Consider the following 26590-nt stretch of genomic DNA (forward strand, 5'->3'; position numbering starts at 1 on the left):
TAAGACCATTAAACATAAAATTCGTTTTGCCAGTGCTATAGATATCTTTTAGCGTAACGTTTTGATTTCGTTGACGAGTAACAAATATATATATATATATATATGTTCACCGATGTCACTAGCATTATTTTTGATGTGTTCGTGGTACACGTTCTCTCATTCAGTGGCATTCTTCTTCTATCTCATCGCTCCTTCTACGCCAATCTCCAGTTCCGTTGATTCTTCGTCGGGTATGATTTTTCTTCCCCCTCTTTGATCATCATCAACAACGTTGGTTTAGCTGATCCGTCGTCTTTAGAATGTGCTTTCAAATCCAAATCGCAAATCTGAGTTCTGCCATTTGAGATATATAATTAGATCGTCGTCGCACTGCACGATGTGAGTTTGGTTTTCCGGCAAGCTGCGTCGTCGGAATCGCGTTTGAGTTAGCTTTGATGGATTCGATTCTGGTGGCGGAAGAAGATTTTGTTATGTTCCAATCATACATCCTATTGATCTGATTTTGCGAGTAACGAAAGCTTTTTATATGCTGAGTGGTTCGGAGCTGATCTCTCTTTAACTTTCTGTTGACGTAGGGGCGAAGAGAGAGTCTTGCTGCAAGTGGTAGCTGAGATTTTGTCACAGTCAACAATGAATATGCCGCTGTTGGATATACAGCCACCAACATTGAAGTTTCCAGGTAAAAACATGTCAAGGGAGACTCTTTCTATTCCCTTCTGATTACAACTCAGTCATAGTGTTGCTGTTCTCTTATGAGATGAGTTCGTCTTATGCTAAGGTGTCTGTTGTGCTGAGTAACATTTCCATTTACTTCTTGCTGCTGGTTTTTTTTGTGTGTGAAGATGGAAGTGTCTCTTAAAGGATATCTTTGCCTTTTTTAGTTTTCAAATCATATGTAATTGCCTCTTTTCTAGTTGATCTGAAGAAGCAGACTACCTGCATGGTCCAGCTAACCAATACAACTGATCGTTTTGTTGCGTTCAAGGTCTTTACACACTTTTTTCTCTCCTTCTCGGATTTCTGATATCTTCCACTTTCTCTGGATAAGACAGCTAAAATTAGTACTTGTTTTGGTATTTTGACAGGTCAAAACTACATCACCTAAGAAGTACTGTGTCCGTCCTAATGTTGGCGTTGTTGCGCCAAACTCATCCTGTGAATTCTCTGGTAAGACATTGCTTGAATTTCTTGCACCTATATTTCTTCGGTTAGTGGGGGATAAGTTGTTGGTTGATTGATGTCTATTGGCATGGGAAATGAACTGAAATTTTTATATTTGATTAGCTTTGTCTTCGGTGCTCAAATTTGAACATCGTTTGGACATTGTTTAGGATCCTAGGCTTTTGGTGTTCACGTTGTAGTTGTCTAAAAGGAAAAATGTATCTTTTCCGGATGGAGATACTAAGTTCAAATGATTTCACTACATGGAACCTGCGTTTTGTTGCCAAGCATTCATAGTTTAATCTGGATGATAAGTAGTTCTTTTTTGCATATTCAAATTAAGTTAATGCTTTGGCTTTATCGAGTTATATGTTATTGCAGTCATTATGCAAGCTTTCAAAGAACCACCTCTAGACTTGGCTTGTAAAGACAAATTTTTAATCCAGAGCACTGCTGTGCCTGCGGACACAACTGATGAAGACATCACAGCTAGCATGGTAATCCTTTGAGCCTCTCTATCCTTAAATTCACTTATCTGGTATGTCAATTATATTTATTCATTTATTCTTGGCAGTTCTCCAAAGGGGAAGGCAAACACATAGAGGAAAACAAACTGAGAGTCACTCTCGTGATGCCCTCCGACTCACCTGAACTATCTCCAGTTAAGGGGACACTGAAGCAGGGCGCAGTATTTGAAGATTCCATGCTCAAGGATCGATCATATTTTCAATCAGAGATCCTTCCTCCTCCACAATATGTAAGACGAGTATTTAGCCCTCTTTGAGATTTTAGTTATACATTATATGAAGAGTACCAGCCAAGCAGTGTGTAGTTCTTTCCCACCAAGTCCGTTTTAGCTTGGCCTATAATCATAATTACGGGATGCAGTTGGCAGTTTCTTATTCATTTTTGTTTATTCTCAAACTTTATTTGTCTAGGAGAGTGAGATTGTAAAGGAGCCTAGGATGGTTGGGAATGATGAGCTAAAGGCATCCTATGGTGCAAAAGAGCTAGGGCAACCAAAAAAGGGCGTCACGGATTTTATGGAAGATTTGAATCCTGCTAACGACTTAAAGCCAACACATAATTTGGATACTCCCACGGCCATGGAATTTCCTGGGGATAAAGGGTTTACTAATGGAATGACTTCAGCTAACGGTGTGACTTATCCTGCGGTTGTCCAGCTAGAGAAAAGAGATGGTCAGAAGATCAATGCATCGGATGAACACAAGTTGGTTAAAGACATTGAGGAGATGAAGGTGAAAGTCAAAGCTCTTGAATCGAAGCTACAACAGGTATGCTTATCACATTTTAGAAGTCCAAAACCTGGGTGCTATCTGTGCTAATGAGTTAAAAATATGGTGCAGGCTGATTCAACCATTTCGAAGCTAATGGAAGAGCGGTCTATAGGATCCCAACATAGAGAAAGCTTGCAACAAGAGCTGGTGAGAGTAGCTAGTAGCGGCTTGACTATCTAGCTGTTTCTTTTTATAACCGAGTACTAACAAAGTCTTGTATTTATGTTGATGATGATGCAGGCGGATCTGAGGACGAAGAAGATAGTGAAAGAGAAGCACGTAGGGTTCCCTCTGCTGTATGTATGCGTGGTTGCGTTCATCAACATTGTTATCGGGTATGGTCTGCGCACTTGACTGCTCGGTCTCTCTCTAGGTCACACATACCTTTAATAGTAAGTGTGCAGTCAGAAAATATAGACAAAAGAAGGGAAAATAAGGTTTTGTTTTGTTTTGTTTTGTGGGAGGGAGCATTATGATGATTTTCTCCGGGTACTTTAAAGATGGATTATTATAGACTTTGTATAGCGTTGCGGTGTTAGTTAACACTAATGTTTAAGGAGACTGCATGTTCCAAGCTATTAACGTTCTTTTAAGGCCTGGTAAGTTTTATACAAAAGGAAACAAAGCACATTTTGAGTCTGTGAAAAAAAATATATTGAAATCTTTTGAGCCAAGAGGCTCTCTTTACTAAGAAGCTTCTTGGCCGCCAATTTTCATATATACAAACAAGTAGAAGCTTCTTTCATTATCTATCTCTTTGCTTTCGTTTCAATTGTTTTGTGTCTAGGAGAAGAAACAGAGCCACCACCACTACCACCACCAAGTGCTGCAGCTGCGGACTCCACATGCGTCAGAAGATACTCGTATATCTTCTTCCTTAACCCATCAATCGTTTCCCTTGCCACTTCTTGTAACCCTTCTCCATCTTCTTTCGACCCTATCTCGTCTAACCAATCATTCAAACTCTTCAGCTGAGACAGCATCCCAGCTATCTGCCCGTTATCAGACAGGTTCGAGCTTGTCTCCACAACGTCTGCGTCCAAGAATCTCTCTACAAATCCTAAGAACCAATCTTGAGACACCGTTTGCAACTTCTCTGCCAGCTCATTTGCCTCGTTAAGACCATTTCCTTTCACCCACTTCGGCGGTGGAGTCTCTGATCCTGCTGCAACCGTGCTGGCCTTTTGGCTGCTTTTACGGATCATGCCTTGTGCCACAAGCTTTGATCCAACCGTTGGCCGGTTTTGGACATTTCCACGGGGTTTACTGGTTGTGTTATTGCCCTGGCTCTCGAGTATGATCACTGGTTTGCTCTTGGACGCGGCTGGTTTGGTGGAGTAGACAGAGAAGGCTGATAAGTTAGTGACCAACGCAGCTTGGACCCAAGAGGCTGCTAACTTCTGCTTCTCCAGAGCCGCTTTCACAGCTTCCTCAGATCTGTTTGCTTCATCTTCTACAGAAGATGTTGAAGACACTAATCTAGACAACGACTCGGTTACTATCTGAACGTTCTTCAAACTGGAATGGAGCTTCAAGAACTGCTCAACGACCGGCAACGGATCGTCTTCCTTAGCCTTCGACATAAGATCATTGTACATACTAAAAAAATGGAGAAGCAGGCTAAAAGTTAAAAAGCAGAGACAAAAAAACATATGTGGATTTGTTAGAGATTAACGTACATGAGGCACTGAAGTAAGCTCTCGGAAGCAGAAGCTTCTTGCATAGCCTCTATTGCAACCACTTGAGCAGCATCTCTATGTCTCAAGACCTCCTGCACATATTCATATCAGTAAGATATCTATGTTACATAGATGCATATGTTACATCCATTACCTGTCCTAATCTTGAAAGAGATGAAGGTAGTGAACCCCATTGGTTACTAGCATAAGCTAATCTTTTACTATTAACAGGGATTTTGACCAAACTCCCAGGCAATCCATTCTCTGCAGTAGATCTCTTGTCTACTGTTGTACTTGTAGACTTAGTCCTACTACTTTTATCTTTGGTGTCTACTATTCCTGTTGTCTCAACCTTCTTGGTTGATTGAGTCTTACTGTTCTCCTTTGATGATTTTGCAAATACATTAGCCTTTTCCTGTTTGCTTGGCAGCTTCTCACTAGATGTGCTTTTCCGCGGCGCCTAGAAACCAAGATTGTAGAAGGTATATTAACCCTTTGTTAGTATCAAAGCCAAAGGAAGCTAAAGAAGAAGAGAGCTTACTATTAAACTCCTGGCATCAGGGGTTGAATCACGTTTGGTAAGCTTCTTCAGCCCTGAGCTATCTGAAGCTCTGATATCTAAATTCCCTTCCCAGCTTTTCCTCAAGGCCTTAGCTCCAAACTCAATCCCTTGCACAAAGTTCTTAATCAGAGGAAGCTTTTTACCAACGCTAGGACTCTCCACTTTGAGAAGAAACCTCCCCTTCTCCGGTTTCACCGTCTGTTGCTGCTTAATCCCATTTGCAAACTTCGCAAAAGAAGTAGGCAGAGAGTAACAGCTAGTGGGAGAAGAAGGTATTGACTTTGAAGTCTTCAACTTCCTCAATGGTTCCTTTCTTACATCCAACATCAAACCTGACTTGGCTCTGGACAGAGCAGACGGTTTCTTACTCTCACAAGACTCGGTCTTTTTAGGAGCAACCACTCCTCCTTTGGCAGTTGCCTTAACTCTCTCTTTTGGTTTCAAATCATTACCACTGAGGAACTGAGTCGCTACAATATCTTCAGGAGTGCCGAGACAAGGATGCCTACCGGGAACAACCCTAACGCCACAGAGAATCGGCACAGGGGAAGAAGACTCAACTCTGTCAACATGAATGAACTGGCCTAGTTGGAGCTTATCACTGAGAATCAAATCATCTTGCTCGTCAGGGAGGGAGACGTAAGTGGCGTGAGAGGAGTCAGAGACTTTGAGATAAAAGCCTTGGTTTGAGAAGAGCTCACCTCCGGCTAGAGCAGGGACGATGCTAATGACTTGTAAGAGAGATGACCTGTGTTCTCCGGCGATTTTGACGTCGGTGTTCATGTGCTGGAGGAGCTTGAGTAATACACCAGGGACTAGATTCGCCATCACTGACGGATCTAAAGAGAGATAGATCTTAGAGAAGCAATATTGGTTGTAACGAGAATCCACAGAGATGATTACAAACTGCAAAGGCAGAGAGACAACTAATTAATATTATGGCCTCAGAGAGAAGCACAGAGAAAGAGAGAGAGAGAGAGAAATGATTAATCGAATAAAATATATAATGAGTGAGAGAGAGAGTACAGGTAAGAGGAATGTGAAAATAATGTGATAACTGTTGTGTTGTGTCTTGTAGTACACAACACAACACAACACAACACTCTCTCTTTGGTTTTAAGACTCAGCCGTGAAGTTAAAGAAGCAAGTGACGGGTCAGGCTCAGAATCAGAGAGATGCAGAAAAAGATAGGCTAGATTCATGTGTTGTGGGCCTTGTTGTGGCTTATGCGGATATAATATCTTGTGTGTATGTATATACGCTTCTTTTTTAAGTGGATGACACAAAAAAAATAAAAAATTTAAGTCAGTAAAAAGATTTTGTTTACCATAAATGCATGATGTTTTTCTATATGTAAATTTATTCGTTTTACATTTTTCCTAGTTTATGGAATTCAATATGTAAAGCGAATATATCTGACCATAAATGTATGATTAGAGGGTTGTAGTAATGAGAAACAAATTCGCCTAGTAAATGTTTCCTCCAACTATAATCATTCATGTAATCAAATGGAAAATTGCTGGTAAAAAATCAGTTTATGTAAATGTAAATCTTAAATTTACAATAACATAAATTAAATGAAATTTACTTACATAAATACAAGTCAACTCTGTCAAAAAAGCGAAGTCTAACTAACATTTGTAGTAGTAACCTTTGTATAAAGTTGACAACAACAAAAAGTTTAATTAAGCTAAGTCAATTTTAATATTCACTTCAGAGAAAGCATTGTGATAAAAGTAATAATACATTGATGCGAAGCTGCAACAATTAAGATCATACAACAGAGATTAAGTGAAGTGGAGATGATGATGATAATGAGCGTCCTATCCTAAGAGCCTGGCTACATCATAACAAAGATGATGACACCATTACAACGAGAACCATCACCGCTATGCTGAGGTGAACATCTTCTTTAAGACCGTGCGTGCACGGGAGGCTCATTGAGTGGCATGTCGGATTTGATCTTGCTATTTGAGCCTCTACTTGAAAAGGCTTTGTAAGGTGAATCAGTATGAATGGTCTCCATAACTGAACCGAAGAAATTTGTGACAGGTACCTATAAATCCCATAACAAGTGAGTACATTAATCATCTCAAGACAGAGATAGTTCATCAAAGATAGAACAAGCAACTAAAACTGAGGTTTGGTTAAACAGAATAGTAAGACAAGACAATGAATATCACTCTCCTCCTTACCTCAGTCAGTTTTGGCTGGTAAAGATCAGTCCGGTAGTAGGCGGTAGACATTAGCTGTCTCGGATCGTAGGAACTAAACAAACTGCACAAAAGACTCAGAGAGTTCAGCTGAAAAGGCGCATCAGTTTTAACAATGATTATTAAGTGTAGACACATATAATAACTTCGTTACAATAATACAGCTCAGTACACAAGAGAATGATGGTGTGACAGGAGTTGCATAGTTATCAACTGATTGTACCTGTTAAGTGATGCATTGTCATATATGTTGAGCCTCTCAAAGAAGGCAAGAGTGTAGTATGTAAACCGATACACCAATCTGATAGAAAAAAAAAAATATTAGAACTGGAGATTGATACAATGATAAAAAGAAGAAACAACCCCCCAAATAGTATGACGATTTTATTGAATAATTGCCACATATAATATCGTATTGTACTTTCCATTGATGAAATAGTGAAGGGCACTTGCATATGAGTCCAGGTGATGAGAGTATGAGTTCTCTCCTTTAAGACTGCTACCAATTGCCAAAACACCAGGAGATTGAAGCTACCAAAACAAATGTTTAACCACGTAAGAGAAAGATCCAGGTGATTAGATTAGATGTAATTATTCTGAAAAGGTGACACTAAGAGATGTACCTGGTTAAAGAGAGTGGCAGCTTGGCAAGTATCAACCATTATCATCAGCTCCTTGAATCTGAGCTAGCCGAATAACTAACGTCATTAAGATTGTCAAAACATGTGACTAAAGAAGCTCAACGAATGAGAAACACCATACCTACGCTTCTCTTTCATTTGTTTGACAGCTCTGGAGTTCTTCCGCATCTTGAAACTTGAGAAACTCATCACCTCCATGGCCAGTCATGTAGAGTAGAATATGGCTACCCTCGTCGCTGAGGAGACGCTTTGACCTTGGAACAGCACTCTCATGACGCCCAGTCAAAACCCGCAGGAAATTTTCAACTGTCACCTCGTAACCACGATAATCCACCTGAGTGAAAATAATAATTACATAATCAAATCTTTCTTCTGGAAATGAGATTATCTAATATACACGACTTCATTCTTGGAGAATGAATCAATCATTCTTGCAGCTAGAAAATTGTACCTCAACGTTGTCTCCGTAGAGGTTGATTTGGTGGTTTTCATTGTTGAAAACTTGAGCAGGATATTGATTTCTAGAATTACAGGCCATATCATCAGCGAGCATTAGGATAATATGGCCTATAAACACCCAAAAAAAACTGGTATTCCAAGTCTCTTGACTGTCCTATAAACACCCAAAAAAAAAATGGTAAAAGAGAACAGAATGTGAAAGTATTGGTTAAATGGAAAGAGCTTTAATTCACACCTATAGAGGGAGAGTGTATTGGCCATGTGCCTGTAGTTAAACCTGAGAACACATATCATATCAAATGACAACAACCAATAGATTTAAACTCCAAAACCTTAATATATATCCCCATTTGTCAAATCAATGTGTTCAACACAAAGCTATAGCTAATAACCGAGTGAGAGAGAGAGAGAAAGAATTGGGGAATTGACCAGAATCGAGAAGTGCAGACTAAGACAGCCCAATTGTTCGTGTGAATACTCGTCTCTCCCCAAGTTGAGTAACAACAGAGAAGCACTACCACCACCAGTATATGAATAATCTTCATTTTCCCTGAACAAGATCTGGAACACAACTCTATTGTTCATCACTAGAAACCGTATCCTTTTTTTAATTGGATTAAACATATCCTGTGTTTGTCATCAATACACACTGTTGTGTTGGATTCGATAGGTAAAACAAATCAAACATTTTACAATCGGACCATCAATAAACCGGATTATATTATTGAAATTTGATGATTTTCTTACTTCGGCTTCTGATCCGATAAGCCAATAAAATAAGCACAGCATCGCGGCTTTTTCTATAACAAAATACACCCAACACAATATAGTCAAGTGATTTCATTTACATTCCTCATATCGTAGGCTGATGATGATTTTATGAGGAGGTACAAATTGTAGTATAGATGAAGAACCGTGTCTTTCGTATATTCTTCACAGCTGAAAACTACTGCGGTGAAGGAAGCACGAGCCGATTCAAAGGCTTCAGCACTTCCGTCAGCTGAGCAAACGACGGCCTCAGATTCGGATCCCTACCCCAACAAACACAAAAAAAAGAATACTTCATTTGTCATCTCTGCGTAGATTCTGTTTTAAGTGTTTTGAGTTTTGTTTTCGCAACTTACGTTTGCCAACATTCCAAGATGATCCTTCCCACCACAGGATCAAGTTCCTTTGGTATCTCCAGCCTCCGATTCTGGAAACCAACCGCTCCTACTACTTGCATTGGGTTCATTCCTCTCCATGGCAATCTCAATGTCGCTAGTTCCCATAGAATCACCCCGAAGCTGTACACATCACACCTGCGGGAAAACGAAGCCAGGATTTTTTTTTATATTTCATTCTCCATGACAAAGGTTAAAGTAAGAGTTAAGCTTTGTAGTAGAGCGTCTAAAGCTACTCACTTCTCATTTGAGGGCTCATTGCGTAGAACCTCTGGAGCCATCCATTCGGGCTAACAAAAAGTCAAAATGCTTTGTCATCAGAAAATGAGCCATACCCCCCAGATTACAAGCTGGAACTTGCATGTCTCTATCAAAACTTAAGAGGGATAAAAGAGTTGTGTATCCTCACCGTTCCAGCAGTTGATTTTGAGGACAAGAATGTATTGTGCTTTAAGCGAGACAACCCAAAATCACCTACCTGCAAGTTTAGCGAGAAAAAGAAAAAAAATCAAATAATTTAACATCAGAGTAAACAAGCCTATTAGTTAGACAGCTAAGAAAAGAAAAGTTTACGTACCTTAACATTCCAGTTGTTATCAACCAAAAGGTTTGGTGTTTTCAAATCACGATGAACAATTGTTGGTGTGCTAGTGTGTAAGCAATTCATCCCCATTGCCTGAAAAATTAACAGCGGTCTGAAATTCAGTGACTATATTAAAGGAATAAGCCAAGGGGAGCTTGGAATATGATAGATGGATCTATTTTTTCTACCACGTCAAGGGCCATTTTAATCCGGCGCCGTTCGTCAATCTGAGACTTGGGCCGATGAAGGATGCGATACAAGCTTCCTCTGTAATAAAAATAGTTATATAATCTTTGAGGCTCAAAAGTCTCACATGTAATAGATTTTCATAACGAGACGATGGGGCAAACCTTGGTAGAAACTCTGTGACAATGGAAAGGTTCGGAGGACGAGTAACCGCCCCAAGGAAGAAAACAACATTTGGATGTCGCAATCTTCGCATAATGCGTACCTTTAGATAAGAAAATCTTAATAATAAGAGTGGGAATCGAAAAATATATATATATATGCAGTTGCAGCATAGACCATTATGGTTCAAACAAAAATATAAATTGGTAGTCTCCTTAGCAGAAAGTCCTGACTTCAACAATTAACTATGAGAATTTTATGAGCTCGTAAACAATCAACAGTAAACAAATGTAAGGGAAAGTTATGCCTTACTTCTCTTCTGAACTCGGCCAAAGCAGCTCCTGAGAAGTCCTGGTCCAAAAATTTCTTGACAGCAACTTCCTATATTCAACCACAACAAAGACGCAGGAAAATAAAGTTGAAGCCTTCCACTTCTCGGATAAAAGATGAGATACTACAGCACGGGCATAGCTATTTCAAATAAGTAAAATTATTAAATTTAAACAAACTAAAAAGACAACAGCTGGTACTGATGAGATAACACCGGACAATGCCATAAAGTGCTTTTCAAACACTACTCACTTAAAGAACACAATCACTACTTTGAGTGTTCAAAAGACCACACATGCATCTAGGCTATTTGAAGTCATGTCATTTAACACATTCTTAAATCTTCCAGACGATAACAAATTTGAACTAACTTAGAGCAATTTCTTGAAAAAAAATAACAGATGAAAGTTACTACAACAGCAATTTTATGAAGTCAAACTGTAAGGTTCTGCAAAAACTAACCCTGCCATTCCAGTCAGCATTATAGACCTCCCCATAGGACCCTAACCAAAACAAGATAAACATTAGAACATGGCTATACGTTAGCTATCCCAAAAAGCTAGACTAATATTTCGATGGTTTAAGAAAATAACTGGCATGCCTCATTACCTAGTCCTATTCTCTCCCCAATCACAAGATCCTTCCAAGGGATTTCACAATCACCAACATCAGCATCATCAAGAACTTGAGGATCATTCCGATAGGACGTAGAATCAAGAGAGGAACTCGTGCTTTCATGATCCTTAAGCCTCGGATCAGACCCAGTAGATATGTCATCACCTATGTACTTTCTATGATCGTCAACGTGAGATTCATCCTTTTGGTATCCATGTACCCCAACAACAGCATTAGGCTGGAGATCTAGTTCACTGTTGGTGTTTCTATTCGTATCCTCCACCATACTTGGTGTGAACTGATATCCATTGGAACTGAAGGGTGGTGGTGCAGTAACAGGTGACACAAAAGTGGAATTGTTTCTACCATGCATATTTGACGAAACCCCTACACCGGAGCTTGAGGTAGCGTATGAGGAATTATTGTTTCCGTAACGAGGATCACGGTGGAGTTTCGGGAGAATATTCTCCTTTCTCTTTGGGGCTTCATTGCAACTGTAGTTTTTCCACATCATCGGTGCAGGAGACTTACCAACCAGAGGATTGTTTTTTTGTTGATGAAAATCATCAACATTATTCAACCCTGATTTAGTGGGCATGAACAGCTTGTCGGTTCCCTTGTTCTGAAACGGGTTAAGGTCTGCGAAAAGGTTTTTTGGGTCTTCCTCAGTGTTCTGATTGTATGGAACTATGTTCACGTTCGTTCTTGAACTATCATTTATGGCTCCTCGACTCCCCTTTGCAACTGTATTCAAGGAAATATTCTCCAACTGACTCGAACTAGTTACGCTAGAAGGTGAAGCTCTCAAATCTGAATTCCTGATTCCAGACTCTCGATTTCTATCCAAAGAAGAATTCTTGTCAGCTATAGAACTCTGACTACTGCCTTCACCTTCTGAAAGCTTTGGCGCCGAGTGCCGAAAGTCATCGGACAACTGAGCAGTGGGAAGTTTGTTTCCATGCGAGTTATTTGGCTCAATTGCAATATCAGCAGGTATAAGCGTCCCAGGATCCGTCATAAGATCGACCAAGTACTCTCTGAAAGGAGGTATGATATGTTACATCTTCGCAACAAAAATACAAAATAAAACATTACTGGAATCATAGTGAGAAGAATGAAAGAACCTATTATCTTCAAGCCTTATTGTGTTCACAGCATCATCCTCGTTGCCCGTGTAATGGCTACCTTTTACCAACCTACAAGGTAACTGGACACTATCTGCCAAAACCTACATTGGGAGAAGTAAACTGCCCACAAATTAATTTCTATCAAACAAGATATAGCATAAGCAGCAAAGGCATCTGCCTAGGTGCAAAAAAAAAAGTTGTGGATGTCTCATTCAAACAAGGTACCACCTATACTATCAATCAATGGTAAGCTGAAGATTCCAGTGCAAGAGGTTGAAACTCAATGAAATTACAAAAGATATCTATATGTATAACAAACCGTCTCAATATTCAATTCACATCACGAGGCATTCGCTGCGACAAAAGGTATATCTATATGTACAACAAATCATCTCTAAAAGTTACAATTTTAGAAATTATTTACTTTTTTATGTCTCGAGTGCTTAATCATGGCCTAAGCGTAATGATGCTATAAATATATCTCTAATCATATTATAAAACTATTGTGACAACGCCCCAAGGGAACTATCCACCCGTGGCCCAGGTTCACATCCCGCATAGCACCGACCCTAACCCCTCTATTATGAATCCTCTCTGACTCCATAATTAGGTTATTGGTGCGCTTGGCGTTACTCGAACCCATGACAAGCTGTCAATTGGTCACAACTTATCATGTGGGAGTGTTGTTAAAGGGTGAGGTATTGGGTTCGAGTAATGCCAAACGCATCAATAAAGTACATCGGGAATGAGTGAGGGCTCACATGTAAGGGATTAGGGTGGTTGCCCTGCAGGGGCTGTGAGCCGGGTTCTGAGCGGGAGGGGTTGTCACAATTATATTCATACTCCAAACTAGATCCAGGAAGAGGCGTTTGGAAGATAACCTTGAAAAGCAGAGCACGATGCCTGGAGAGACCAATATTTACAAAACCAAGAGGGAATACACAAGTGTTCAACGCAGCCTTGTACTCGCTGCTTTTCTCAGTCCACCTTGCCAATACAATACTCGAATCCTCCGCAGATCCACCCATATGCCCTGTGACAAGCTCCGCCAGCCTCTCTACCAGCACGTCAACACTAGCGGAACGACAATCCTGTGAAATGCATTGCGCAATCTGCACCAACTCGTCAAGAGAAGTATCAACGGGACGATTCACAACCACAGCTTCGAATCCACGTGTCCCTCGATTGCTCTCGAGATCTTCTAACGACGGCATATCTCCCTGCTTAGCTGAGTCTGTGGAGAGACTGTAAACGTCGTAGAAACCATCGACGATCTTCTCCTCATAGTCAAGCACACCATATTCCTAGAGAGAAGCATTCAAAGAACAAACAATGGATATAAATTTTCCTAGAAAAACAATGAGGAGATTTTCCTAGAAAGTTCTAACAAACTTTTACAGTTTTCTTGATTGAATCTTCCCTCTGTATTTATACGGTTATGAACTCCACTCATCTCCTGCCACCTGTCTTCATTTAATTGGTGGAAGAAGAAGAGACGACTGACTTACCCAGTACTGCCTCGATAGCCTCTGGGCGATAACCTCCGACGAATCCCTCCTCGGGTCCATCCGATGATGGCTTCCTAAGCTCAGAAGCGTCGCGGCTCGGATCTGATGCTTCTCCGGATCCTCGCCAGACTGCGAGTTCGAAGCGCTGATCGCTAGGGCTAGCTGGACTTGGTACTCCTCCTCTGACGATATGTAATCGGAACGGTTCGTCGTGGCGGCGGAGACTGGAGCGGGAGAGGTTGTTGTCGAAGAAGCGGTTACGCTCGCCGCCGGAATCGACTCCGTTGAGGCTGATTGAGGATTCGCGGCGGTTTGTATCCGATTCTGATCCGACGGTGGAGCTCCTGCTGCTGCATCGTTGGTCCGATTCTGATCCTGATTGCCGCCTCTGTGTAGCTTCTTGAAGATATGCTTCATCGTTTCGCCGTGAGATTCTTCGGTTTGGTGAGGGGAAGTAGTGAAAAGTGACGACGGGGGACTTGGCCGGCGATGAAATAGAGAGGGGATGGAATTACGATTATGCCACTGTGTTGACCTTGTTTGTTTTATTATCCAATGGCGATGAAGCGAAAGAGGGAATGTGACACGTGGCATCCGGTCCCACACGCTGAAAACTTTTTACGCGGCTAAAAGGGTAAAAGTGTGAATAAAATGAAATATTTTTCTTTTATTGTATGTTGGAAAATTCTCATATATACACTTCTTCTCTGAACGCAAAGGTTTAACACGTAAAAGGTAAAACCTATAAGCTCAAATATTATAAGTCCCGCATGTGTTTGCAACAGCGACACTCCATGAAGTGTGTAGTTCAGACACGTATTTAACTCATCTGATATGACATCATCAGGGAGGAGGAATCAATGAAAAGATTCATCCATAATACACTTACATGATAAGGGAAAATGCAACAACCTCAACTGTTTCTGGTTCCAAATGGTGTACTAGTCAATGTTAGATTGCGAAGAACTTGTTCCATGTTGGTGAAAATGTTTAGGATTAGCCGTCCGGAAAGGCATCCTAGTGCTGCTCAAAACAGGTCAGGTAGCAGTGAGTTCATCGCATGGTTACAGACACAAGTAGTTTCAGTATTAAATTTGTCATATATACCCCAACAACATTCATACAACATGAGGTCAGCCACTTCGCCCAGCCACAGATGAACAAGATTATCACAGTTTCCTTTTTATTGTCTCATGCTGCACCCAAACTGATGTAACTGAAAAGACAGAATAAAAAGAGCAGAGACTAACCGCGTTATCTGCAACATTTTTTAGAACCTCTGAGAGATCATCCTGCCACGGACTTGATATCGACAAAAGCGTGTTTATCCACGTCGGATGGATACGGTGGCCACTGCATACTTGTGATAGGCTGTGGGATTCCTTCATTCTTCACTTCCAACTCGGGAACTCCATCGAAGGTGTTAATGTTTGTAGACCACACTCTATTTCTCTATTTTTCACAAATTTAATAAAAACAAACTATTTTTATCTGATTTGTTGTGTATATATCCCCTATATATTAAAGCAAATAATCACTTTTAAAACTTTCCTTAAAGGTTATTGACAAGGTGTGTGACGTGAAGCTTTTATTTTGCAAAACGCTGAGGTGTCATGCAGAGAAAGTTTCTCACGAAAATTATGACTTTAATGCAAACAAATACATTCCTTTTAAAAAACTCAATACGTTACACTTTTCTCAGTTTTCTGGACGAACACGTTTAAGTGATAAACTATCAACTTCGAATGTTAGTGTTGGATATTTGATCGACCAATATGTTAGCTATATATGTTATTTATGCTCTATAGGTTTCTTCTTGGATAAAATAGTGATGACCTCGCCGGCGATGTTGAACTCGGTGGTGACTGTAGAGTAGGGACGTTGCTTCCGTGAGGGCTTTGAGTAGAACTGAATGGCTGATCGGAGGAGCAGCTGTGGTTTCATATCAAATGCGACGCGGGTGAGAAATCAATTCTCATTGTTCTGGAGTTCATAGATGCACAAACAGTAAAGGGATCCACAAAGATGAGAGAGACTCCGTTTTGAGGAGGAAGACGGCTTTCTTTAGATCATCAAAGAGTTTTTCCGCCATCAAAGCAAACTCACGACAGATAAGAGCCGGTTTATGAGGATTAGCTGAATGAACCGGTTTTTTGTACAATTAAACGGTTCATTATATGATGTGAACACTCAAAACTGCAAGCTATCTATAAAATAAGAACACATTGGCGTTTTAGCTCTTTCTCAATCACTAGCCGGCTTTAAAATGGTTCTTCGTATAATCTCATTTATGTCAGGTGAATAAACAATGATTATATACGGGGACTTTGGGGTGGTGTAGCATACGTACAAGAAAGCCGCAACAACAAGATCAATGAACTTGCTGATGACCCGCGTGCATGGAACGGGGTGCAGCAAGCTTCTTTATTACTTCACTTTATCAAGTTTCTGACTTTTGAGAGCCAAATAGGTTTCGGGCTCTTGGAAGACAGTAAAACAACAGATGATTTTAGAATCAGAAAGGAGTGAGTTACAGTGGATGATGTTCTTTGGCATTGTATGATGATTTAGTAAGTAAAAGAATGTAATGTTTGTAGCATTCCAATGATGTGACTAGATGACACTGTATCTTAGTTTTCTAAATAAACAAACCATGGAATCATACTTTTCACCTTTCAAGCAAGGCTTCTTAATTCTGAACTTAACTTCTTTCTCCGATTCAACAAAGTGAAGGTTACAAACAACGTAACCAAGAAGCTCCACTTTGAGGTTTTTGGAGATAATTTCATATCTTGGTATTTAAAACGATAAAAAACACCACCTCTTGGTCCAAAGTTGAACCTGAGAGTGAATGGACGTGTGTCGATAATACCATTACATACTCATAATCGAAACCACCAAACCCGACTACAAAAGGGTGTTAGAATAATTATATCCACGAGATTTTTTTTTGGGGGGGTCTGCGGTCGTATATTTGGGTTATAGTTGTATAATCAAGATACAATTTGCTTAAATCACTTATATATTAATTGAGTAGCATTATAACCTTTGAGTGTAACCACATGTCATCAGCAAGATGATTTTCAAAATCCTTAGAAAAATATGTTGGTTCATCTAAGTATATATTAACATTTCATTAAACTAATCATAAAATTAATTAAAAATGTACACTTACTATTTTTCTTTCTTTTCTTAAATAAAAGCTACAGAATTACCAAATATGACTGATATATACACGACAATTAATAATTTTAATAATAAAGATTTGATAACAATTTGTGTCTCTTCCATCATTTTTTGTTTAGTTTTATATTATTAAAATAAATTAAAAAATCAAATTAACTATAAAATTAAAATTTAGATTTTTTTGTATCTGTTATATTTTGAATTTTAAAAATGACTATAAATTACTAAAATTGTTAAAAAAAAAATTATGTTAAAAAACTTATGATCAATGGTTTAACATTTTTATCATAACAAGATACACATGATCTTAAAATCATATGTATAAAAAGTCTCATTTATTAGATATTTAAAATTATATATATATATATATATATAAGAATACATAAATATTTTAATTTCAGAATTTGCAATGAATTTTCAAAAACATTTATAAATTATCTCCATATATTAATCCTAGAGTATTAGTTAAATGACAACCTTGAGGAGTATGCTTACGTATCAAGTTTAGAGAGCTCCTCACCCCCTTTTTTTTAATCGACCGATTTTACTAGGATAGCAAGGGCCAAAACATTTAACGGACGACTAAAAACTATAATATATAAAACCTTATTCCAATATGTAAATAACTAACCTTATAAATCTATCCTTACATGTTTTACGACTTTTAATGTATCAAAAAAAATCTTTTCTGGTTGAAAGAGATTACATAAATTTTAATTTATTACATTGTATTTATGACTTATAATAACTGCGTAAATCTTTATTAGTTAGCTTATATTACTTGGGCGAGAAGTTGGTTGAGCTTAATATGGTCACATTAGATCTTATAAATTAATTATTCTTTGCAATTGCTTTCCTTTAAACCAAAACCCCTACGTTTTCTAAGGATTTTTATGGTTATTTTGTATGCTGGTCAATCTATTTTCTTAAAAAAACTTACCTTCTGTGGATTGGTTCTTTCAGACAATAGTTTTTCTTAAAAGGGCACTAAATGGGTCGCATACATAGTAGAATGTGTTTTAGTTTTAAATTGTTACATACCCATAATCAATATGAAGCACCATCACTTTCGTTAAAAATTTGTTAAAAATTCGAATCCGAAAAAGTATTACTGAACCTGAACCGAAATTGGTTAGATATTCAAATGGATTCAAAAGTTTAGTATCTAGAGAACCGGAACCAAACTCAATCCAAACAAAAAAATTTCAGGTATTTGAATATATATGAATTAGATTTGTATACTTATATATATTAGTTATTTTTATATTTAATTTCTAAAAATATCCAAAATATATTAGATGTTTTTAAGTTGTTCAAAATACTTGAAAATATATACAAATACTTAAAAATACATGTCTAAAATAGCTAAACGATATTAAAAATACCAAAAATACTTAAAATATCTATTGATTTTCTATCCAAATATTTAAGCTAAACCAATTTTTATGTTAAGTTTAAGTATTTTCTCATACATTTTTAAAATTTGTATGTTGTATATTATTTTATTTTCATATTTTTAAAAATTTAAAGTATATATAAATATTAATTTAAAAAAAAATTAAACGGGTTATCCAAATCTGAACCGAACTCGCAAGAATCCGAACCGAACCCAAAACGAAATTTATATGTACACGTAGAGGGCCAAAATATGTAACCCCAAAAACATGAAACCCGAGTAACCTTAAACCGAACTTGAATGGTACATGAATGTTCATCTCTAATCAAATGTAAAACAAGTTATCGATAAAAAATGTGTATTATTTATAATAGTAAATTACAATACATTTTAAAAAAACTCACCCCGCTCTAGGCGCGGGTTATCATCTAGTATTATGATTATTAGGAACAAATTTTTTAGTAAGAAAAAAAATCATAGTTTATGTTATCTCTTATATATCAGATATCAAACTATAAAGTTTCATATTTTATTCTGTTTTTATTATTTAATTTTGAAAAAATCAGTTGAGTTCATTGAAACTATTGGTTCGACATGACGACTATCTAAAATTCATAACATGAAAATAAACAAATAATATTATTTTTTTGTTTTTACCGGAAAAAAAAAACAAAAAATCAAACATTTTAACCGAATAAACTAAAATGAATATTAATTAAAAATAATAGTTATATTTTAGAAGATTAAAAACAAAAAAAAAATTAAAACCAAACCAATATCCAGATTAAACAGATTTAGTGTCTTTTTATTAAAAATAACGAAACTAATAATCACATTCCGCGCAAGACGCGAGTTATTACCTAGTTGTTATTAGTCCAGACATTAACTTCACCCTATTACCACTGTCAAGGCAAGAAAATGTGAATAAGATTTACAGATTTATCCTACTTCATTTTCTAGTCTTTTCTCTCTTGATCTTCCACTACCTCGGCCAAATCCATTTTTTTCTTTTTGTCCTCGTTTCATGTAAAAGAAAAGCCTTTCTTCTTCTACTTCAATACCACCTTAAAATTCTAAGAAAAAAAAAATCCAATTTTCAAAGTTACGGCCGTTTCAAGCTTGACTTTTCCTATCACTTTTGTTAAAAAAGTTCCTAAGAAAATTACGAAATCTCATATGCGTATCTTCTGTTTCTTTCTTTCACATATAGCCTTATAGGTTTCGTTTTTAGCAGAACGGTGTCTGAACCTGCCACTTGTCAATGGGAAACTGTTGAATGGGATGGAAGCAACCTGGTTACGACGATTTGGCCTAAAACAAAAGGGATTCGTCACAACCTCACGGATTTGACTATGTTGGAGTTCTTTGAGTATCAGATTTCTGGTTCGATTCTTGATCTCACCGGTCTCACTCGTTTGTACGTAGACGCTGAATCTAGACAACAATCTCTTCACTCTGATCCCAAGAATCTACTGTCTGGCATAAGCTCGCGTCAAGAAGCGTAACGATCCATGAAACTCTCAAAGAAGCGCGTCTCTCAAGAACCTCCCCTCACCCATTGAACGTAACCGAGACGATCCTTGATGTCTTCAGGTCTCTTCTCGTCCCTCTCCGAAATATCTGTCACGTATAACGCAGCCTCGTGTACATAAAGGTGTTCTCCTAATGGCTCAGTTTCAACGATTTGCTATAATCTGAAGACATGACCAGACAAACTTTTGTCTCTGGTGGAACGAACTCTCATGCCGGAACAATAGCTTCTCCGGATGACTCAATGACTACGGGTGACCCGTTACGTGCTGTAAGCCCTGTTCTAAAAATCGGTCGCCTGGGCGATACAGTGTCATTCTTCCATCCGATTTTCTCCGCCTAGACCGCCTAAATGACCGTCTAGGCGGTTTATTTTTTTATTATTTTTAATAATATTTTTATTTATTTATTTGATCTAAAATTTTATAAATATCATTTATATTCATAATTTTGATGAAAATTACACTATATTAAGTTTATATATTCTATTTGTGTGTTTTATACAATCTTAAACATGAAAATGTATTAATGTTATACACAATTAAAGATTAACATGTTTTATAACATAGTAAACAATCTAAAAATTTCGTCCCGTATAATTTCCGATTAATCTCCGATTTTCTCTTTAGGCGCTAGGCCCAACCCGACCGCCCGACTAGCGCCTAGCGCGTTCCCGAACAGGGCTGTAAGTATACACTATGCCATCCAGATATTAACAGAAAACCATGTCAGAAAACACAACGCTTATGTTTTTTAAGAGTCAAACCTTGTTCATCGTGCAGTTTTGGTTATTCGTCAGGCATCTTGGTACACATCATGATCGTTGTCATCACCATGTCTGGTAATTATGTTCTTGATCTTCTTAGCTTTTTCTTCATTTTCTTGTATATTCTAGTGGTAACATTCTCTTGATGAGCTTATTCCTATGATCCCACAATATATAAGGCAAACCCATTATTAAGATTGTCTTGTTTAATTTCAATTATGGCTGCGCAAATGTATATACCTGGATGGAGAAATCATTCATGCTCTGACTGCCAGCAACAATCCTATTATGCTTCTCGATATCTACGGCCGTCAAGCAACACCCCCTAAGGTTCTGGTGAATTGAGGAGTAGTGGGGAGAGAATTTAATGAGATTAAATGTTGTGTTTATGGATTGAACATAAATCGTGATTCCGTTACTTGATCTCGCCCATGAAGAAGATATAAGAGTTTCAGGATGCGGCTTGAAGAAGGAGAGTGGTTGCAATGGGCCAAGAGTAGAGAAAGCCCAACACAAATAACCATAAGTGAAGCATAGAGAACCAAGCCCAGTCGATAACACAACACAAATCCGTAAATTTTAAACGCGTGAGAGGGAGCTGACGTGCCACTCTCTCCTTCCTCTGCGGTGCCTGACGTGTCCGAATGCAGGCTTTCTATTGGACGATTTTCCTATCCTACGTAGATGGCCTAACTGAAGTTCATATTCCCCTTTTATTACTTGTTTTATTTTATATACACCCTTTCACATGTTATTTTTAAGTTTTGAACAAAGCACCATTTTAATTGATTGATACAACTCTTTGAACAAAGGACTGGTATTTCTCTCGCAAATCTTTTTACATGTTTTTTAGAAAGAAAAGAATTTACTGTATAATCAAAATATATAATTTGACTATATCTGTCTCACTTTCTTGTCTCTTCTTGCTCTCTCATTTTTTTTATTATCATTTATCAATACCTCTTTGACGTGCAAGGAGTAGGTGAGGGTTTTGTTCTAGTTATAGTGGAGTTGTTGTTTCTTCTTACGTACAGCAATTCTAACGAAGCCATAACAAGTTTATTTATATATATATTTATATTGATCTGGGTTGTTGATAGAGCAGAAGAAAAAGATGTCTAAGCTTATGCAAAATCCAGTGTTCCACGAATTGAAGAAGCAAGCTTCTTTCTTCATCAAAGAAAAGATCAAGACTGCTCGTCTCGCCGTAACTGATGTTACTGAAGAAGAGTTGTAAGAATTTATATGATCGATATGTACATATGTCTTATTAATCGATTGTGATTTAACCATGCGCTCTGGATTTGTTCAATTTTGAAGATTAACAGAAGAAGTTACGGGCAGTGCGCTCTCGTTAATAGACGCTCGCTCCATGGCGGTCATAACAAAAGCTTCTTTTGAAGTTGATCAGTTCCAAAGAATCGTAAAGATTCTACGTCAAAGGTTATTATTCTTGCTTCACTATGACTTATACAAAATAAATATTCCACCAAGTAGAACAAATTTATGATGTTGGCGTTTTAATTATAAACTTCATATATTGTTATTTCTAATATGGTCGTATTTATTTATAACATAGTTTTTCTCCGAACCAACTACATTAACCATATAAATTATATGAATTTATTTTTTATTCTACACAATTTTGTTCCATTAATTATACTAGTAATGATGACGATTTAGATCCATTGTAATTCATCAAAATATAACATGTTTTTCAAGAAAACTATATATTAATTCATTAAAAATATGGTTACCAGTTAGTGAATTGGTATTTTTTCCAGAATGTTAATGTTTGATAGAAGAGAATGGCGTGGGATGTACAACACTTTGACAATGTTGAACCACTTGTTAATTAACGGACCACTAAGTGTATTCAAGGAGTTTCAACACGAGAAAGAAATTATTGAAGATGTCATAACGATTGAGTGGATCGATGAAAAAGGGTTCGAATGTGGTCTAAAAGTTCGAAACATAGCCGAAGATGTACTAAAGTTGCTTGAAGATGAGACGTTTTTCAAGGACGAGAGAGAAAGAAAACGAAAGCAAAGCTTTGGTCGGATCACAGGATTCGGAAGCTCGAGTTTCGTTATACATTCTGAAACTCTGTCTGAAACAAACAAAGGAAGAGACAGCTCGTTCTTGAGTGACCACCAAACTTGTGAAAATGATTGTAACGTTGATGATCATCCTTTCGTGGAGAAAGAACACAATAATACTGCTAAACTCTTGGTTTCTTCTTCGACCTAGCTAAGATGTATTGTTCTTGTTTGTATAATAGTAAAATCCCTAATAGTAAGCATATAAACGTTTGTTGATAATGATATGCTTATTCATATATATAAGCATGCAGATACAAGTTTTCATTGATATGCCTTATGTAGTCATATAGAAACAAGTTTTTCTGTGTTTCAAAAAAAAAAAAAAAAGAAAAAAAGAAACAAGTTTTTCAATGAGCGTGATTTTATCAACTTATAAACATGATTTACAAAATATAAACAAGTGTTTCATTGATATGCCTTACGTAGTCATATAGAAACAAGTTTTTTCAATGTGTGATTTTATCATAGTTGGGACTTTGGATTTTGATTGTATAGTTTGTTCATGAAATTAAATAGTTTTCACTGCAAAGACTAGTATCAAAATATTTTGTTTTATTTTATAGTTTTGAATGACACCTCCTTGTTAAATTATTTGGATGAAATAACAATGCTACCATATAAACATGATTTAGACCCTCAAATCCAAAATGCATATAATTGAATTATTTTTATATGATTAAATAAGACACTCAGATTAATTTAATTGAACCGACTCCGGTTATTGTATGATCGATCATACGAGGAGCTCACGTGATTCTAACTGGAAGCTCACGTGATCTATTGTTTTGAGTCCTCCTCAGATCAGATCTCGCGACGGCGTCGTATCAAGCGATTCCGGCGGCAATTCCCAGTTGCTTCTTTACGCTTCGTTTCGCTCTCTTTGATGGTTGAAGGACAATGAGATCTCATCACCAAGGCGGCCGCAGCAAGCTAACGGTTCTCCAACTTCTATGCGCCGTCGCAGTTTTCTCCGTTCTCCTCTTCACCATCCAGTCTTCCTTCTTCTCAGGTCATCATCTTTTCACTTTCCTTCTTTCGATTCCGTACACTTCATCATCTCCTAACTATTACTGATTCTCTTCATCTCGCAGATAATGCGAATCGCAAAGTAAACATTCTTCGCCCGGAAGATATTCAGATCTTATCGGAGTTTCAGTCCAGCGTTCAACAGTGCGTGGTTTGTCTCTCTCTCTCTCTCTACCTCTTTGATTGCTAAGCACTTAGTTTCGTTGTAGATTCGTAATTTGGATTTAGATCGATCCCACGCTTTCGGCATCTTATGCGTGAGAGACGGCTTTCGCTATAACGAAGTTTGATTTTGATGTATTGGTAATGTATGAATGAACTTTCGGATCTGAGCATTTTGAAATCTGGTGAAGTGAGAAAGGTTGTGGAAGCTAGCTAATAACTATACTGATCTGCTTTCTCTGGATGATGTTGAATTAAGCTAATAGATGATAGAAGAATCATGTTTTGTTAGTTAAGAGTATTGTTTTTGAATCTAATGAGTTGTGGAAGCTAACACCTATTTGATCTTGAAGTTAATCTGGATGGTTTAGACTTGCTTTCTCTTGATGTCAAATAAGCTAATGTGCTAACATATACGATAAGAATCATGTTTTTTGAAGTCAATAAGGAATGTTACCATTTTTTTGTTCTTCCTCTTTCCAACTTTGATTCGTGTTGGAAGAGCCTAGTTTATGGGATTCTGGTGAATTAGTTTAGTTTGGAAGCTCGCATGTGTTGGGAGTCGGAATAATTGTTATGGTGTTTATGCAGCGGGACAGAGGGCTTGGACTCTCTGCTCATATTATCGATCACTGCAATTTGATCCTCAAGTTCCCTCAAGGCACTAACAGCACTTGGGTAATGTTTAAACTTGTCTGGTTTCTTTTTTGAGATTTCAATTGATGCAAGTTTCTCACTTATATTCTTCTTTCAATGACAGTACAATGCACAGTTTAAGATTTTTGAACCGTTGGAGTTCAAGTATAATGTTTGTGAGGCAGTTCTCTTATGGGAGCAGGTTCGTACTTCTTTCTTTCTCTGATTAGCTTTTCTTGTTTGGGGACTTCTGAGGATTCTAATCTGTCTGAGTAATGCAGTACCGCAATATGACTACAGTATTGACAAGAGAATACCTTGATGTACGCCCTAATGGATGGTTGGACTATGCAGCTATGAGAATTGCGCAGCTGTATGATCCGGAACACTCTGTCTGATTGTATGCTTTGTGTCATTTGTTCTTTCTTGTTGAGTTTTTTTTTTGATATTCCGGGTTTCAGGGGAGCTGATAAGTGTTATAATCGTACATTGTGTGAGGAGCATCTTAATGTGATCCTTCCAGCAAAGCCTCCTTTCCACCCAAGACAGTTTCATAAATGCGCCGTCGTCGGAAATTCCGGAGATTTGTTGAAAACAGAGTTCGGAGAAGAGATCGACAGTCATGATGCTGTATTCCGAGATAATGAAGCTCCTGTCAATGAGGTAATATCTCTAACATTTCGCTGAGTTTACCGGTTGACGTTACTACGTGGTCTTGAATTGGTGATATTTTGTTACTGGCATTGCTTATATTCACGTTATTTTATTGCAGAAGTATGCCAAGTACGTAGGAGTGAAAAGAGATTTCCGACTAGTTGTTCGTGGTGCGGCTCGTAACATGGTTAAGATTCTCAATGGGTCTGGTCAGTACTCATAATCTAAAGAGATATAATGATTCATCTTTCTTCAAGCACTCATTGCAGCTCTGCCCTTGTGATGTAACCTTCTGTAACCCGTCATTGACTGCAGACAATGAGGTGCTTATAATCAAAAGTGTGACCCACCGAGACTTCAACGAAATGATAAAGGTATGGTCACTGTTTTCTCTCATCTTTTTCTTCCAACAGTTTCCACTTTCTTATGCGGTTTGGTATTTATCTTGTAACAGACTATACCAAACCCTGTTTATCTGTTCCAAGGAATTGTCCTACGAAGAGGTGCCAAAGGAACGGGGATGAAGTCCATTGAACTTGCACTGTCCATGTGCGATATCGTCGACATATATGGTTTCACCGTCGATCCTGGATACACGGAGTGGCAAGTGTTCTAAACCTCTCTTTGCTGTCTCCCTCATTTCCAAACCTCTTTTATGAGAATACCTCACTTTTGTGTCTTTATTATCAATGTAGGACGCGTTACTTCTCCACGCCAAGGAAAGGGCACAACCCACTTCAAGGAAGAGCATACTACCAACTTCTAGAGTGTCTTGGTGTACATATAACTTTCCAAAACCTTTATCTCTATTTTTCTCTCTAAACGTTAAGCCTTTTGTGGTCTTTCTGAAGAAACCATTGCTTGGCAGGTAATCCGGATCCATTCCCCCATGAGGTCCGAGAGAAAGGAAGACTGGTCGAGCGTGCCAAGTCGTGAAATGATAACCCGAGCTCACGCCTCCGCCTTACGCCTACAAAGGAGCCAACAGACAACTAGTTTGAAGAAGGATGGGTTAGGACAGTTCGGCAATTGCAAGGTGTGGGGCGACGCAGACCCGAGAAAAGGACCCGTGTCAGGATCTCCAGACATGAGTGAGGTTAGGAAGAAGTCCGATTACAAGAAATGGGAAGTGATGCCGTTTAAGAGCTTGAGAAAAGAAGCAAGGGATCACTATGTACAAATGCAAGGCGTGTCACAGTACAAGATGGATGGGAATAAACTTGACGATCTTGTTTGCGTGAGGCATCGTCCGCTTGAATCAGAGACGTAAATGTTGTTTTTTTTCAATACCATCGTCGGCTGATAAAAGTAGAATGTAATGTTTTTTTGTTGAAGCAAAGTTCTGCACGTAAACATATCATTACTAGTCTTGTTTTTGTTGAAGCAATAGTTTCTAAATTAAATAGTTTCACAAAGAAAGTGAGTATTGTTTCTAAATTAAATAG

At 38.0% G+C, this 26590-nt stretch overlaps 5 protein-coding genes and 1 pseudogene across 6 annotated transcripts; 3 read left to right on the plus strand and 3 right to left on the minus strand.

Moving 5' to 3' along the window:
• Positions 1 to 128: 128 nt before the first annotated feature.
• LOC106377021 (vesicle-associated protein 2-2) lies at positions 129 to 3052 on the plus strand. The gene is made up of 9 exons (XM_013817169.3): positions 129 to 230; positions 576 to 679; positions 915 to 985; positions 1086 to 1167; positions 1543 to 1658; positions 1736 to 1918; positions 2100 to 2456; positions 2529 to 2606; positions 2700 to 3052. Exons 2-9 carry the CDS (start codon positions 631 to 633, stop codon positions 2811 to 2813), a joined length of 1050 nt encoding a protein of 349 aa, XP_013672623.2. The 5' UTR covers positions 129 to 230; positions 576 to 630; the 3' UTR covers positions 2814 to 3052.
• Positions 3026 to 5828, minus strand: LOC106420168. Its single transcript, XM_013861012.3, has 5 exons — positions 5727 to 5828; positions 4680 to 5606; positions 4293 to 4598; positions 4139 to 4230; positions 3026 to 4058 (listed from the first exon to the last, which is right to left on the minus strand). The coding sequence occupies exons 2-5, from the start codon at positions 5526 to 5528 to the stop codon at positions 3209 to 3211; spliced, it is 2097 nt and encodes a 698-aa protein (XP_013716466.2). The 5' UTR covers positions 5529 to 5606; positions 5727 to 5828; the 3' UTR covers positions 3026 to 3208.
• Positions 5829 to 6420: 592 nt separating this feature from the next.
• On the minus strand, positions 6421 to 8598 carry LOC106377023 (annotated as a pseudogene).
• A 118-nt stretch (positions 8599 to 8716) lies between these two features.
• Positions 8717 to 14312, minus strand: LOC106377022 (serine/threonine-protein kinase EDR1-like). 2 transcript variants are annotated; one of them, XM_013817170.3, is made up of 13 exons: positions 13688 to 14307; positions 13061 to 13483; positions 12177 to 12280; positions 11047 to 12089; positions 10900 to 10940; positions 10420 to 10488; positions 10110 to 10210; positions 9948 to 10026; positions 9754 to 9852; positions 9586 to 9654; positions 9417 to 9466; positions 9138 to 9314; positions 8717 to 9044 (listed from the first exon to the last, which is right to left on the minus strand). In XM_013817170.3, the coding sequence occupies exons 1-13, from the start codon at positions 14279 to 14281 to the stop codon at positions 8960 to 8962; spliced, it is 2934 nt and encodes a 977-aa protein (XP_013672624.2). In that variant the 5' UTR covers positions 14282 to 14307; the 3' UTR covers positions 8717 to 8959. The 2 variants fall into 2 exon arrangements, with proteins under 2 accessions (XP_013672624.2, XP_048621383.1); XM_048765426.1 differs by lacking the exons at positions 8717 to 9044; positions 9138 to 9314; positions 9417 to 9466; positions 9586 to 9654; positions 10900 to 10940 and having other exon boundaries at positions 9797 to 9852; positions 13688 to 14312.
• A 7323-nt stretch (positions 14313 to 21635) lies between these two features.
• On the plus strand, positions 21636 to 22935 carry LOC125591345 (clathrin interactor 1-like). Its single transcript, XM_048765427.1, has 3 exons — positions 21636 to 21798; positions 21886 to 22008; positions 22350 to 22935. Exons 1-3 carry the CDS (start codon positions 21680 to 21682, stop codon positions 22813 to 22815), a joined length of 708 nt encoding a protein of 235 aa, XP_048621384.1. The 5' UTR covers positions 21636 to 21679; the 3' UTR covers positions 22816 to 22935.
• A 483-nt stretch (positions 22936 to 23418) lies between these two features.
• Positions 23419 to 26564, plus strand: LOC106377025 (sialyltransferase-like protein 1). Its single transcript, XM_013817171.3, has 11 exons — positions 23419 to 23676; positions 23759 to 23844; positions 24447 to 24533; positions 24616 to 24693; positions 24773 to 24864; positions 24953 to 25154; positions 25264 to 25354; positions 25461 to 25519; positions 25600 to 25748; positions 25841 to 25922; positions 26014 to 26564. The coding sequence occupies exons 1-11, from the start codon at positions 23565 to 23567 to the stop codon at positions 26413 to 26415; spliced, it is 1440 nt and encodes a 479-aa protein (XP_013672625.2). The 5' UTR covers positions 23419 to 23564; the 3' UTR covers positions 26416 to 26564.
• The last annotated feature ends 26 nt before the right edge of the window (positions 26565 to 26590 follow it).

The sequence above is a fragment of the Brassica napus genome, chromosome C8, assembly GCF_020379485.1.
Source record: "Brassica napus cultivar Da-Ae chromosome C8, Da-Ae, whole genome shotgun sequence".
Classification (NCBI taxonomy): Eukaryota; Viridiplantae; Streptophyta; class Magnoliopsida; order Brassicales; family Brassicaceae; genus Brassica; species Brassica napus.

What these genes read in the sequence shown, in the direction of transcription:
- LOC106377021 (XM_013817169.3), top strand. Translation starts at nt 631, where the DNA reads ATGAATATGCCGCTGTTGGATATACAGCCACCAACATTGAAGTTTCCA. An exon ending in CTCATCCTGTGAATTCTCTG is followed by an intron (nt 1,168 to 1,542) that starts GTAAGACATTGC and finishes ATGTTATTGCAG; the next exon opens with TCATTATGCAAGCTTTCAAA. An exon ending in AAAGCTTGCAACAAGAGCTG is followed by an intron (nt 2,607 to 2,699) that starts GTGAGAGTAGCT and finishes ATGATGATGCAG; the next exon opens with GCGGATCTGAGGACGAAGAA.
- LOC106420168 (XM_013861012.3), bottom strand. Translation starts at nt 5,528, where the DNA reads ATGGCGAATCTAGTCCCTGGTGTATTACTCAAGCTCCTCCAGCACATG. An exon ending in CTGATGCCAGGAGTTTAATA is followed by an intron (nt 4,599 to 4,679) that starts GTAAGCTCTCTT and finishes CTTGGTTTCTAG; the next exon opens with GCGCCGCGGAAAAGCACATC. An exon ending in AGCTTACTTCAGTGCCTCAT is followed by an intron (nt 4,059 to 4,138) that starts GTACGTTAATCT and finishes CCATTTTTTTAG; the next exon opens with TATGTACAATGATCTTATGT.
- LOC106377022 (XM_013817170.3), bottom strand. Translation starts at nt 14,281, where the DNA reads ATGCCACGTGTCACATTCCCTCTTTCGCTTCATCGCCATTGGATAATA. An exon ending in TGGCCGAGTTCAGAAGAGAA is followed by an intron (nt 10,211 to 10,419) that starts GTAAGGCATAAC and finishes TCTTATCTAAAG; the next exon opens with GTACGCATTATGCGAAGATT. An exon ending in GTCACAGAGTTTCTACCAAG is followed by an intron (nt 10,027 to 10,109) that starts GTTTGCCCCATC and finishes TTTTTATTACAG; the next exon opens with AGGAAGCTTGTATCGCATCC.
- LOC125591345 (XM_048765427.1), top strand. Translation starts at nt 21,680, where the DNA reads ATGTCTAAGCTTATGCAAAATCCAGTGTTCCACGAATTGAAGAAGCAA. An exon ending in GATGTTACTGAAGAAGAGTT is followed by an intron (nt 21,799 to 21,885) that starts GTAAGAATTTAT and finishes TCAATTTTGAAG; the next exon opens with ATTAACAGAAGAAGTTACGG. An exon ending in GTAAAGATTCTACGTCAAAG is followed by an intron (nt 22,009 to 22,349) that starts GTTATTATTCTT and finishes TATTTTTTCCAG; the next exon opens with AATGTTAATGTTTGATAGAA.
- LOC106377025 (XM_013817171.3), top strand. Translation starts at nt 23,565, where the DNA reads ATGAGATCTCATCACCAAGGCGGCCGCAGCAAGCTAACGGTTCTCCAA. An exon ending in AAGGCACTAACAGCACTTGG is followed by an intron (nt 24,534 to 24,615) that starts GTAATGTTTAAA and finishes TTTCAATGACAG; the next exon opens with TACAATGCACAGTTTAAGAT. An exon ending in ACTTCAACGAAATGATAAAG is followed by an intron (nt 25,520 to 25,599) that starts GTATGGTCACTG and finishes ATCTTGTAACAG; the next exon opens with ACTATACCAAACCCTGTTTA.